Source organism: Anopheles maculipalpis, chromosome 3RL (assembly GCF_943734695.1).
Source record: "Anopheles maculipalpis chromosome 3RL, idAnoMacuDA_375_x, whole genome shotgun sequence".
Classification (NCBI taxonomy): Eukaryota; Metazoa; Arthropoda; class Insecta; order Diptera; family Culicidae; genus Anopheles; species Anopheles maculipalpis.
The window spans coordinates 52934133-52947759 of record NC_064872.1 but is presented as its reverse complement, the minus strand read 5'-3'; the positions used below and the strand labels follow the sequence as shown (position 1 = coordinate 52947759).

At 40.1% G+C, this 13627-nt stretch overlaps 5 protein-coding genes across 5 annotated transcripts in view; 3 read left to right on the top strand and 2 right to left on the bottom strand.

Annotated features, from left to right (window-relative positions):
* Positions 1-13627, top strand: part of LOC126561389 (tectonin beta-propeller repeat-containing protein) — a 445867-nt gene that overhangs the window by 175311 nt on the left and 256929 nt on the right. The window lies entirely within an intron of this gene.
* LOC126563311 (LITAF domain-containing protein-like) overlaps positions 1-13627 on the top strand; it is a 317379-nt gene that overhangs the window by 82514 nt on the left and 221238 nt on the right. The gene's annotated exons all lie outside the window — the stretch shown is intronic.
* The window catches only part of LOC126562199 (protein arginine methyltransferase NDUFAF7 homolog, mitochondrial), a 259818-nt gene that overhangs the window by 65344 nt on the left and 180847 nt on the right, over positions 1-13627 (bottom strand). The gene's annotated exons all lie outside the window — the stretch shown is intronic.
* Positions 6563-7891, bottom strand: LOC126563023 (60S ribosomal protein L15). Its single transcript, XM_050219630.1, has 3 exons — positions 7816-7891; positions 7212-7544; positions 6563-6969 (listed from the first exon to the last, which is right to left on the bottom strand). The coding sequence occupies exons 2-3, from the start codon at positions 7518-7520 to the stop codon at positions 6664-6666; spliced, it is 615 nt and encodes a 204-aa protein (XP_050075587.1). The 5' UTR covers positions 7521-7544; positions 7816-7891; the 3' UTR covers positions 6563-6663.
* LOC126562500 (ficolin-1-like) lies at positions 9008-10177 on the top strand. The gene is made up of 2 exons (XM_050219021.1): positions 9008-9984; positions 10051-10177. The coding sequence occupies exons 1-2, from the start codon at positions 9008-9010 to the stop codon at positions 10175-10177; spliced, it is 1104 nt and encodes a 367-aa protein (XP_050074978.1).

Here is a 13627-nt window from a genome sequence, read left to right as displayed (position 1 = left end):
GACTTTCTTAAGTAAAACTATGCTCTTTGACTGAATTAATTTCTCTCGTCTCGGCCCAAGGTCGCCAAAAAGGACCCCATTATTTGGTTTTTGGGTTTGGAATTGACAAATGTGTTACTTATTTACTTATCAGGCGCTACAACCGCTTTGCGGTCTTGGCCAGAGTCCGGAACCGCTCACGGTCTAGCGCCTTCGTTCGCCAATCCGTTATCGCGGCCTTGATGGCGAATGATTCCACGCCATCCTTCCACCTCGATCTGGGCCTACTACGCCTCCTCTGTCTGTGTAGACGGCCTAAAAGGACTTTCTGAGCTGGGTCGTCCGGTGCCATGCGTATAACATGGCAAGCCCATTGTCCTTCCACACATACGGAGCCAACGATCCTTCTGAGTATCTTCCTCTCGAATGCGGCTAAGAGGGCTTCGTCTTTTTTGGACAGGGTCCATGTCTCAGAGGCGTATGTGAGTACTGGGACTATAAAGGTACGATACAGTCCCAGGTTCGACCGTTTCGACAGGTTTATTGAGGTGAGATAAACTCCAATAATGTACCAGAAATCCTCATAAGACAATTTTTTTTTCATAGCAGATTTTTTTAAATTTGATATAATCATGCACCGTTTGTCAAGTGTGTTCAGTAGTATGAATTCATTTCAGATAGCGTTCAATGCGATGGTAACCAACTGCTACTGGCACTCAAAGTCAAGCCCTTTAATGAATATTTAATCAATATGCAATATGCTAACAGGTGCTTCAGCTGTCATTTGCAAAATTATCGCCTCGTAGACACACTGGTTTATTAATTAGATTAGATCTTGCACAATACGTTTTTTTCCTATGGATATAAGGATATAATGGCTATTAACGCGAGAGTTGTATATTTTCCACATGGCTTGAAATATTTATTGATTCGATAGAGGTGATAAGAGCACAATGCACACAAATGAGCTAAACCTTGAAGTTGCTGGTATTGCATTAATAGCATTTTCCTACTAAAACGCACAGTCACGCTCCAGTAAACGGCATCCTTACGTGATCAAAGAGAGTTCGTTCTTTGTGATACAAAAGTGTGCAACTCAATTAATTGATGCAATCGATTGGAGTTGCATCTTTCCTTTTGCGACTGCAGATATATCAATTCATCCACCTTGAAGAGTAGTTTAAAAGACCAAGAAATTGAGAAGCTGTCTTAAAAGCTAAGTGGTTGTTTTAAAGTCACGAGAATCTTTTTTTTCAGATCAAAAGCCTTAGCTAAACGATGTTACGCTAAAATCATCAGCCAAACAGTGTTAATTATGTCACTTTCTCCAGCAACGGACTGGACAAATAGGAACAACAAACAATTTCTGCATAATTTTTTGTTGGATGGTTCAGTTCTTTTCATCCTGCGGGAAAAGGGACACCAGCGTACTCGCTTAATTAACTGTCCTGAAGGTACAGCATCTTTGGAACTGGTTAAACTGGTCCCTTTTATTGTTAATATTTTTTCGCAACCAGATATTTAGGATGAAATAAAAAACACGGAAAAATTAGATTTTTTTAATTGCTCAAAAATGACTAATTACTAATTATTTTTGGGGAAACGCTATTCCAACGAAATTGTAATGTAATTATAACCAAAGGGATTGAGCTTCTATTTTGTGTATCACCAAACTAGATGATAACGAACTATTACGTACTTAGATTGTCCACGAATGATCAAAAACATAATTCAAAATACGTTACACATTCCTCCACTTTAAACCATCCAGCAGAAGCATTTTCCCAGCGGCGATGATCAAAAGCTTCCACCGAATCGATAATACCATCCGCAGAGCAATCACTGCCTTGTTTGCATTTAATTAAAGTGCAGCGATTTTGCTTCAATTAAATTATTTTCATTTACACGAAACAGACAACACGATGGGCGGCTGGCTTCGTGTCTTTGTCCTTCCTTGCCTCATTGTTTTCGCGCACCTCAAGCACATCTTCGGCTATGTTCCTATGCAAAAGAAAACTGCATAGACATGCAGCAATGCTTTCAACGGGTAGGAACGAACGAAAACTAGCGACAACAACAAAAAAAGGCACGAACCAGTTACGATAGCTGAGGGAGAGCAGGATAGACAAAATAAAGAATGCACACAACTGTACGATTTCTCCACCGCGATGGAAAATAGAAAAACGAAACGCTGCTTCCTGTTTCTGGCCACACCACCTGCTCGGTCAGATTATTCGCATTACCGTGGCATCCGGACAGTCGGCAAGCTTTCATTAGAAGTAAACGAACCCTGAAAATGCTCGTTTCACTTTGCACCTGTTATGCCACATACACATACACACACACCTAGCGTGTCCCGTTGCATCGCACTGGCCTGGGAGTGATTGCGAGCGAGTTATGGTACGTTCGCTGTTAAAACTCACCATCCACTCGATTAGTCTAGTTTTATCTTTTAGCATGTTTAATGAAAGCCAACAGTTTCAGGCATGCATTTGTGGAAGCGTTGCCAATTATTTCGTTGTATTTTACTGTGCAGCCCGAAACACATCTCCACACTCAACTACAAACAACAATTGTTTGGCCAGTGCATCGCTTGCAACAAATCTTATATCTATCTTAGCTGTAACATAATTATTATGTTTATTTATGATTAAATTTGATAATTTTTTCCCAAACATTTTAGTTCAACTTTCGTTAACAGCATTACCGCTTTATCAACACCAACCCCTTAAAAAAGGATAAACAAAGGTATGGCATGTTGAGGAACACGAGCGACTAACGCGACGTGTTTCGATAGCATTGAACATAGAACTTCGTAAAAATCCGCTTTATCCTTGCACATCCCGCAAACGCCAACGTGCGACTAAGGTGGACCAAAACTTTCCTGGCTACTATCATTTTGGATCACGATAGAGCCCGAAAACATTCCGGGACTGCTCAATTCGTACACCGTTCGTAAGGATACCCAGCTGTGTTTCCCCTTGCGGCCGATATGCAGCATCAACTGGGCATGTGCCAAGATGACTTTGTTTCCCAACACGGTGCATTATTGCATCGCGTTCATTTCACTGATCGAATGAACGAATGAACTGTACAGCGTTGGGGAATGAGTTACGCTTTGGCACGTGTTCATTAGAATGTGAGGATTTGAATTTCAACGTACTTCAGATTAGGATTGGATCGGGTGTTTCGTAAATGGCACTAAAATAAAACAAAAATTCTGGTTACAAATATTTCGATAACATTTAAAAGCATTTCAAAAAAATCATAAACATGAACGGCTTAAGCAAAGGAAATATCACAGTAGAATTAAATATTGATGTCATATGACAGTTACAGAGTATTATGGATTTTACTGACGATTTGCAAGAAAAGTTACTCCTTACTTACTTTATCGTATTGGTCGGTTATTATAGTGTCTGACTTAAAAATGTTGAAGGGTTTTTAAGGAGATGGATAAAAAGTAGTTATAAAACACAACTACTGGAGTGGCTTTTGAATTACTTTACACACATCAAAAAGTTACATGCTTGCATATGATGATTTTGTAGATATTTTTTAAATTTTGTCTGCTCTAACGCTACAAAAACTACTCTACAACCATGCTTATGAACATTGGAATTGAAAGTAGAACATGTTTGGTGTGGCAGAAAGAATTATGGGAGAGGATGGTAGGAAGGCGGAGACAAGCACGGTGGGGATATATGGGAAGCTAAAATCAAACTAATTACACGAGGAACTGATCAGAAGCATGGCACGCACCAGATGATTGTTACGGCCGACTACGGTTTTTTAGGAGAGGACGTAGACGGAGCACACGAGTGGGAATGCAAACAGTAATTGCAGAGAGCAGATTAGGGGCATTGGTGCAGTCTAAGAGAGGCACAGCAATAAAAGATGGTTGAGCAATCGTACGGCGGAGCTCCAACGTTTCCAGGCCCAAGGTACGGCACCTGGATTCGTAATCATGCAGGCCAGAGAAGTTATCACCGAGGTGTTTACGGAAAACGAACCTGTTGAAGAACATCTGAACCTGCTCAACACGTTCGATGTGAATCCTTGATGTGGGAGACCAGCCAACTGAACAGTATTCCAGTCTCGACCTAACCAACGACCAGTAGAACGCCAAGGTTTCTACGAGCAGTACCAAAAACGAAATTAATTTGGGGGTGAAAGGTCAGACCACAGTCAAGAAAGAGGTCCGAGATCCGCAATAAAAAAAAAATTGTGACTCCTGGAAAATATTCAAGCAATTGGGAAATGTTGTGGCATTACGTGAACAGTGAAGCGAGATGACGTTACATTTTTCCGGACGTAAAGTAAGGAATTTACATTCGCACCTGTAGGAGAAACGGTCTAACATTAGTTGTAATTTATATACAGTCAATTGAGAAAGAAATAGGTGGCAAAAGTTTTAAGTCGTCAGCACAGCACACATAACAGTCGGAAGGTAAAGCAGAACATAAATCGTTGATAAACAGAACAAACAGCAGAGGACTAAGGACACTTACTTGAGGTACCTCTTACTCCTGAGGGAAAAGAATGAGAAAGTATGTTGCTGTATTTGACAGGGTAGGTACGATGGCTAGCATTAATCCGCATTTAAAAAATATTCTCTCGCTAAGACGTCTCTGGCAGACCTCTATGGATACGGAACATAGGCTATGCTGACAGAGGACGCTAAACTCACCATTTATAGGTGGCAGTTACTATTAGGCCTATTCTTGGCGAAGTAACGATGTGAATTTGTTTCGGAGCCTATTATTGCCACGTCTGATACGGCTTTTAGATTCGTTCCGTTCCTTCTATTGAAGGATTGTACCTAGGGACAAACAAAATCAGTAAGTAGATTTTTGTCATTTGACTACATGTGACTACATTTTGTCGTCCATAAGGAATGTGCAAACATGAATTGATTTTTTCATGTAGAAAGATGCATTATATTAGAACGAAAGCAAGACTCAAAAGAACAAAGCAAGTATCAACTTTTGTTCTATTTGTATTTTGTTTGTGTAAAATAGATATTCTGAATTCCTGATATTATGGAGAACTTTTAGCAGTCTCTAAGAAAACGACTGTTATTGATTTAGCCCCTCGAAGGTCCTAAGAGGAATCGAAGTTGGGAGCCCTCATCACATTGAATCTGCTGACTGGGGAACAGTTTCTTTGTAGCTTTGAAGACCCACGCGAACCCTTACTCCGCGTACCGTTATGGTGCAAATGTCTTGACGGTTGCTAAATCCAGAAGGATATGATAGGGACATACAAGTTTGTTGGACTCATGCTCCACTAGGAAGGTACTTGTCCCGTCCGGCATGAGGCTTAGAGAACCACAGCGAGCTGTATAAGTCACTGATGAAAAACCAATTTCCCAAAATCTGCTTTTTAATTTGTACGGCTCTGTAGAGACCACGGGTCGCGGATAATTTCAAACTGTTTAAATTGATGTAAAACTGTAAAATATTTCATAATTCCGATATCAATCTTTGCTATTTAGCGCAACGCCATCACGTAAAGACGTGCGTAAATAATATATCGAAGCCCACTTTGAATATGATGCAATTTTTACATGTTCATATTCTGAAATGTTAAACTAAAAGTTCAAGAAGAACGTCAACAGTTAACTATCGATGTCCAGAACATTAAACAGCTTTGACTTCAAAATACACAATTGAGAGAGCTTCAGGGAGCCTTTTAGCGAATCACTACAGGATTTTTTGTAATGACCAGAGGCGAATCTAACCCTTCTGAAGCCATAAGCGGAAATTGTTTTGGGAAATGCTATGGGGCTTTGCGAAGACGAAAAACAGCGCACTAATTTAAATTTGAAAATGTATCGTCTGATGTCGAGCCGTCCTGGACTTTATACATGTAATAATCAAATATAAATTTATTGGAGCAACCACCGTCAACCAATTCCAGAGTCGAATGTAGATTTACAAACGCCACACCCATATAAATAAATGAAAAAAAAAAAACGCAAACAACCTTAAAATACACTGTTTTACTTCAGCGTTAAGTAAAATTAATGTCTCAAATTATGTGTGAGCCTTTCTGTTTTGTCCAAATTGACCTTTTCGATAGTACTGGAAAAAATATACTTTCACCGTAATTCCGTAATCACCCAGGGTTTTTATAGAAGGAAATGTTCTTTTTTTGGTGTTGTTCAGATTAAGTATTCAAAACTGAAAATATGCAATTATTGCTTTTAACGAACTTTATATGAAAAAAAGTTTTTTTTGTTCGAAATATTAGTTCCTGTGAAAGAAGCTCACTAAAGATAATTTTTCGAAATTTGAGCTTCAATTTAAAAATTTAATTAATTTTAACTTCGCTCACTTGAAAATAAATAGTACATTTTTTAGTCCGTTAGAACGGCCTAATCTTATTGCATATTGATTAATTGAAAAAATTTCGATGTTTCAAGAGTATTCCCTTTACCAGAGTACACATAATTTATGTTACTTTGTTAGATGCCCGATTTGTTCTTCATCTCCATTAATTAGTTCTACAGCTGAACACTATCAATTATAGATCGATTTCTTTCCCAAAGCGGTTGTTCATCACAATACATCTCCAAGTTATGTTGATTATTACCAACAGAGGGTTTTTATTACGTGGATTGAAAATACAACTTGCCTTTCAAACATCCACCGAACTTGCCACAGTGTAATGTGATTTACCTTAACGGTATCGTCGCATGTGCAGGCGGTTACGACGACGCCAGCAGGCACGTCGGGATCCACCATTGGTCTGGGAGTAGCGGTAGCCCTTGCCCAGACCGCGCGAGCTCTTTCCAGCAGAAGTAAGACCACGAAGCTCACGGTGCTTGTGCACGGCGTTACAAATCCAGTTCACGTTCGCGTCACGACGGATGGCGTTGTGGGCCGGATCAACCATAATGACCTCGTAGTACTTGTGGGCAGCATCCTGAGCAACCCAGTACGAGTTCAGTACGCGCAGACCTCCCTGACGACGACCAACACGTTCCTGTCGGGGATGATAAAGAGCAAAGCAAAATTAACGCGTGTCACAACTACCGGTGGCATCAAAACAATATGTTAGCATTTTTTGAGGTTATGTTGCACGTGTCAGACATCCAAGGAAGATTCGAGCCTCATATGATTCTTGATCATCGCGTGAAAAATGGTAACTATCATCATTACAGCGCTAATAAGCTCATGTGTTCTGCAAAGCATCGTTTCAATAGCATTGCATATTCTTGCACTTACCTCTGCGACGGACTGCAGGCAACGGTACGGCTTGAGCTGGTTGACACCATGGCTCTTAGGTTTGCCGTACGTGCAACCCTTCGGGACCGGGCGTTTGCGGCCACCACGGCGGACACGAATGCGGAAGATGGAGAAGCCCTGCTTGGCCTTGTATCCCAGACGGCGGGCCTTGTCCGGGCGAGACGGACGAGGCGCACGGTGGAATCTGGTCATTTGGCGGTACTGCCAAACGCGAATACGCAGCAGATAGCGCATCACATCGCTCTGCTTCTTGCGGTACAGCTCCTGGACGTATCTGTATGCCCCCATGTTTCAAACGATTGAGGATAGACCCTAGCAACGAAATCAAACAATTGTTGATCAGAAGTCACATCATCGGGCTATCCTACCGCAGCTCTTGTCGAGCGGCAGACAGTAGCTGGGCATAGCCGGAAGTTGTGCGATGAAATTAATGATACTAACCTGGAAAGAAAAGAGAATATCAACGATTAATACACACTTCTACAAATAATTAATCATAAGAACAAGTAACAAACGGGATACATGGAGATGTACCGATGCAAAATATAAAATTATTTTTTCCGCCCTCAATTGTGCGACTTACCTCGTGGACAATGCGCTGAAAAAGAAATGGGCACCGATGACAGCAAGCCCATGACAGGAAGCCGCGTGCATTTCGGAGAAAATGGCATTTGATGCGTTCATGATGTCAGCTTCAAGAGTCAGTAATATGGAACTGGAACGCTTGAATATAAAAAATATTTATTTTTGTTTAATCATATTGAGCAGGGTTAATTCAATTTTAATCAAGAGCAGGTTTTTATTTACTTAATAGAAAAATCGTGACTCTCGAGGAACCACGAAAAAAGCAAATTGTTGCTAAATTAAAGTTAAGAATTCAACATTCTGATATTCCCCTTACTGCTTATAGCGCCACCTAGAATGTTGTTTTTGAGCTACGTTTAAAACTGCAATACAATCCGTTTTTTAAGAAAATAGTTGAACCGTAAGATGTATATTTTTTGCTATTTTTGTAAACATTACGAATGTTTTGACGATTTTTTAAAAAGCATCCTTGCACTCATGTTAAAATCTTTAGAGGTTTGGGATGATTTAAAATATGTGGATGGTTCATAATTTCAATGTGTTTATGTGTGCTAAAAGAGATAGCAATTATTTAATTTCTAGCTACTCGTTCTAAGCAAACCCCAACATATTTGATACCTTACTGTTTTAGGTATAGGTCCGGTAACAAATATAATCCATTTTGCCATTTTTTCACTTAAAGGCCCCACACGCAATAGAAGGCGGGAGTCCCTATCTCATCGATGCTGCTGAATTTACGGCGGTTTCGAGCGCCCCTACAAGGTACCTTAAATCCGCTACTGATCCGGGGATTCCCCTGGAACACAGGAACACATTTTTTTTAGTGTGACTTATATTTCATATTTGCTGTATTTGTGTGAATACTGCTCGCAGTCATTTACAAACAAACGATAGTGAATGTTTAAATATTATTGTAATAAGCGCGGGCATAAAAAAAGGAAGTTGCGATCATCACAATAAATCAGTCACCAGAGTTATCTCTAGCCAGGAAGATAGCAGTGTAGTAGCATGAGCAATTTCTTTATCAGTGAGACTGGAATACACATTCAAAATATTCTTTGCGTTCATGGTTTGAAAGATCGTATAAGATTAGAAATTTTATTTGAGCCGGTTAATCATCACTGCTCAACATAATCTGCAAAGCTTGGCAGCTGTTCACTCAGTAGCAAATTTTCACTTGAATTATCATCATGTCGAAAAAGGCTGGCCTATTATTGTTACTACTGATGTGCAATGTAATAAAGTCCCAGTGTCAGTCAGCCGCATTATCAAGTGCGCCTTCAGGTGGATTCGCGTTTGAATTGGTTATTGTGAAACTGCAAGCGCTAGAGCATCAACTGATCGACCGTAAATTGGCTACAGAGGAAAAATTTGCCATTTTGAGTTCAAAAATAGATAATCTCATTAAGAATGTCGAGAATTTAGCTTGGACGGCAAAGCTATCGGCCGATGCATTAAATCAACTACAACTAAATGGAAGGTTCATTGAAAAAAATCTCACCCCAATTCAACGTGATCTTTCAAGTGTTGTAGCTGAGCAGAAACTTTTGGTTACGAATTCCCAGTTGAAAGATTACCTTTCCCAGGGATGTTGCAATTCAACGATATACCCTTTTAATGGAGAAAGTATGACTACAATCAGTCAAAGTCGCAATTATGCGTCTTGCAACAAGCTACCTTTTTCGGTGTCTGGAGTGTACACGATTCAACCGGAAAAGCCTTTCAAAAAACCGATAACTGTGTTGTGCGATCAAGAATACGAGTCGGGAGGATGGATTGTGATACAACATCGGTTTGACGGATCGATGAACTTCTACCGCGGTTGGCAGGAGTATAAGGAAGGATTTGGCAACCTGGAGGGAGAGTTCTGGTTAGGGCTGGATCTTATTTATCAGCTAACCAATTCGGGTCCCCATGAGCTGGTGATTCTGTTAGAGGACTTTGATGGCAATAAATCATATGCCAAATACGATCAGTTTCAAATAGGAACCGAAGACAAAAAGTATGCACTAACCGTTATAGATGGATATTCGGGAACGGCAGGTGACTCCTTTGGAGATGCAAAAGCAGCAAAGTTTTCTACGTATGATTCTGACAACGATATACATCACACTAACTGTGCAGAAGTTTACCATGGTGCCTGGTGGTATAAAGGATGTCACAATAGGTAAGAGAAAAATGTACGGTTAGAAGTAGCATTTTTCTAAAACTAAGTATGGTTTCATTCTTTCAGCAACCTTAATGGAAAATACTTGCGTGGCCCGACTGTCGAATATGCAACGGGTATGGTTTGGAAATCATTGAGAGGATATCATTATTCGCTAAAAATCTCAAAAATGATGATTAAACCCAAATACTGATAACAATGTGTATCATATGTAGTATATCTTTACGGTGCTTAAACGAAGAAATGTTCAGTAGACAATGGAGCAGCAACAATAATTCATTATTAGCAAACAAATATGAACACGTGTACCATAGAAAGGAGATCATTGTAAGCTATTGTTTTGATCTTGAAAATAAAATGCAACGTCAATCCTTTTTTCTTGTTAAATTTTTAGAATTAATTCCTAGTTTTAAGATAACACTTAAATAAAAATTGCCCAGTAAAGAGACGACACCGGTGCCGATCTTCATACGGCAGGGCCGGAGTTCCAACAATGTGGAATCAACAAGTTTAATAACCACTCGATGGCCTTCGTGACTTAGTAAGTCGTTAAGCCAAGAAATGAGTTTGGAGAGACTATTGTCATCACTATTATTTATCTACAAACATTGCTGCCTTAGCAATACAGCCAGGACAATCTTAATAAAAAAGAAAGTCTTCTTCCTCTTGCTTTTACAATCTCGAGAGCCCTTCACCAATTTTCCTTGATTTTGTATTAAACATTTTAGCAGTGGCGGCCTTTAGCGGAATGGATATCGAGCCTCGTAAAAATCAAAAGTGTTGACAGGAGATACGAGCTCCTTACATGAGGCCTTTTTTACGAGACAATTTATACGAAGAATCCTGCTCTAGGCGACACTTAGGCGAGAAAAGGTACTTTTGCGACCATTTGTATACTAAAACTAACGAGGTTCTTGACCGACGAGGCTCCTGGCTACCACCAACTCCGCCCATAGTGTGATGCCCGTCCCGACTCGTAGCTGGATAGCTAGTCGTATGTTTAGTGTTCTTTCCACTACTTTAGTTTTCTACGTTTTTCGGATTGCGGAAGGGAGGAAGAATTAGTTGTGGCCGCGATAAAGGTTCGATTGAGACTAAAACTATTTTATTATTAAAGATAAAATTAGCGTAGCGTAAGTGTGGTACACCAAGTGAGTACCGCTCTGTTAGTGTAAGTGTCGCATCGGATCGTTAGTACCGTTAGTGCCGGATAGTGAGTGCTACAGTACCGGACAAAAAGGATGCCACATATGTATTGGTCCCACCTGCCATCATCAAAGTTCATGAAAATCTTAGAGATAAATATTCTGTTTCTTTTAACTCTTTGTCACTAGAATTTTAATATACTCTGGGTTACTTTATATATTTATAATTAATGATGACGATACAATGCCGTATTGTCAACACCGCATGTGATGACCTAATTGTATAATCATAATAATAAGGAATTTTCTCCTTATTATTTGCCCTATTAATAAAAAAAAACATTACATGTATGTATATATTTTTTAATTACGACGAACATATAACAAATAGTAAAGGATTGTATCAGAAACACGAAAAAAGTGTTGAACTATTCGCATTTTAGAGTAAGATTAGACATACAGTACAGTATGAGTCTAAATTGGAATATGTAAAATGTCGAAACTGAAATGCTTAAATAATGTTTAACCAACTTGCATCTACATACGATTCTTAGCATAACGAAATAAAACAAAAAAAAAGTAGAGATAGCAATAATATATGTATGTAGCTAGCATGTTGTAGAGAATAATGAGCCTTGTATTTTGAACAATTTTGTATAATTTTACTCACATTTTGACAATTTCTATGCGCAACATGTAAAACTTTTCTATGTAACATAACTCTACAAACACATTCGGAAAATGTGTCTTTCAGGATAAGTTTGTTCCATTCGTCGAACAGATAGTTGGAAACTATCAAAGAGGATTCCGAAACGGAATACTTCCATTGACCAGATCTTCCCCATGCGGCATACCTTGGAGAAGATGGCTAAACAGCAGTTGAACACTTACAATCTCTTCATAGATTTCAAGGCCGCATATGATAGCATAGTCAGGGTAAAACTATTACGAGGCCATGAGATTTTTACGAGGCCATGAGAACTGATCAGGCTTGTTAGAATGACCATGTTTACACAACGCCAGTGACAGCGACCAGGATACCGACAGGACGATCGGTTTCGTTAAGTTTCCCCACGCTTCAAACAGTGAGTGCCAGAGGCACTCAACCAAATATTATAAATACCGGCACGAATAATAAATTCACTCTCTTCCGTATTTATCCACCAAACGAAATGGTAATTATTTGCAGCGTCCATCCGAAATTCACAATTCTGTTCAGACCATGATCAACGTCACATGCCAGGTGAAGGTTGATGAAAAACTCTCAGGGTCCTTTGCTAAAACCAAAGGCCTGCGTCAGGGAGATGGGATCACCTGTCATCTATTCAACTTGGCGCTAGAAAGGGCCATCCGTGACTTGGAGGTGGAGACTTCGGGAACCATCTTCTATAAGTCAACCCAGATCCTGGCATGCACTGATGATATAGACATCATTGGTCTGCGGCTCTCCCAGGTGGCAGAGGTCTGCCACCAAAGGATCGAGCAGGTGGCAGAAAACATCGAGATGCAGATTAACGAGGCAAAGATGGTGGGTGATGGTGGCACAGATTGATCGTGTGCATATAGACGGAGTTGCGCGCTAGGATGCTGGTGGCCAGCCGGTCATTCTACAGCATGAGGAAACATCTCACCTCAAAAAAACCTGTCGCGACGGTCGAACCTGGGACTGTATCGTACCTTTATAGTCCCAGTACTCACATACGCCTCTGAGATATGGACCCTGTCCAAAACAGACGAAGCCATCTTAGCCGCGTTCGAAAAACTGCAGCAAATGGAGTCGTGCAGCGAATTAGGCTCACCAGGCTCCGATGGGCTGGCCATGTTATACGCATGGTAACGGACGACCCAGCTCAGAAAGTCCTTTTAGGACTTTCTGAGCTCAGAGACAACTGATTGCGAGAGCATATATTGGTTATATAGGCTTTAGCAACCACTCAAACATTTGCATATGATCGGTTGTAGTAACAAAATGCCCCTGAGGTTTGGTTTGCGAACTGCAGGCTGGCAGGGAGGGTTTTGGCTAGAAGGTATTCACCGTAGCTGACATCCTGTCGGGTCTTCAGGGGATTTTATTTCTATTGGAGGACAACGATGGCATCACATTATACGCGAAATGCGATCAGTTCGAGATAGGCAACCAAGACCAAAAGAATGTTATCACAAAAATAGGGTGAGTATCGGGAATAGCTGGGTTTTTTCTCAACACAGACGGTCTGCCCGTATTGCGGGATTCCTAGTGATGCATTAGAAGAGACAGAGCATTTTATGCTTTCTATATTTGATGCGGATAATGGGAGATGGTGATGATGGCAGTTGGTGCAGCAGCTTACACGGTGGCATTATTGAGTGGAAGTTGTTTTGAAAGCTACGCTTTAGCTTAGTTTAATAATAGTTGATCAGCTTGCATACACAATACACAAAATGCTATATTAAAATAACGAAATAAAAAAATCCGTTTCAAGTTTTTAAAGTTATTGAAAGTAACTATTATTATACTT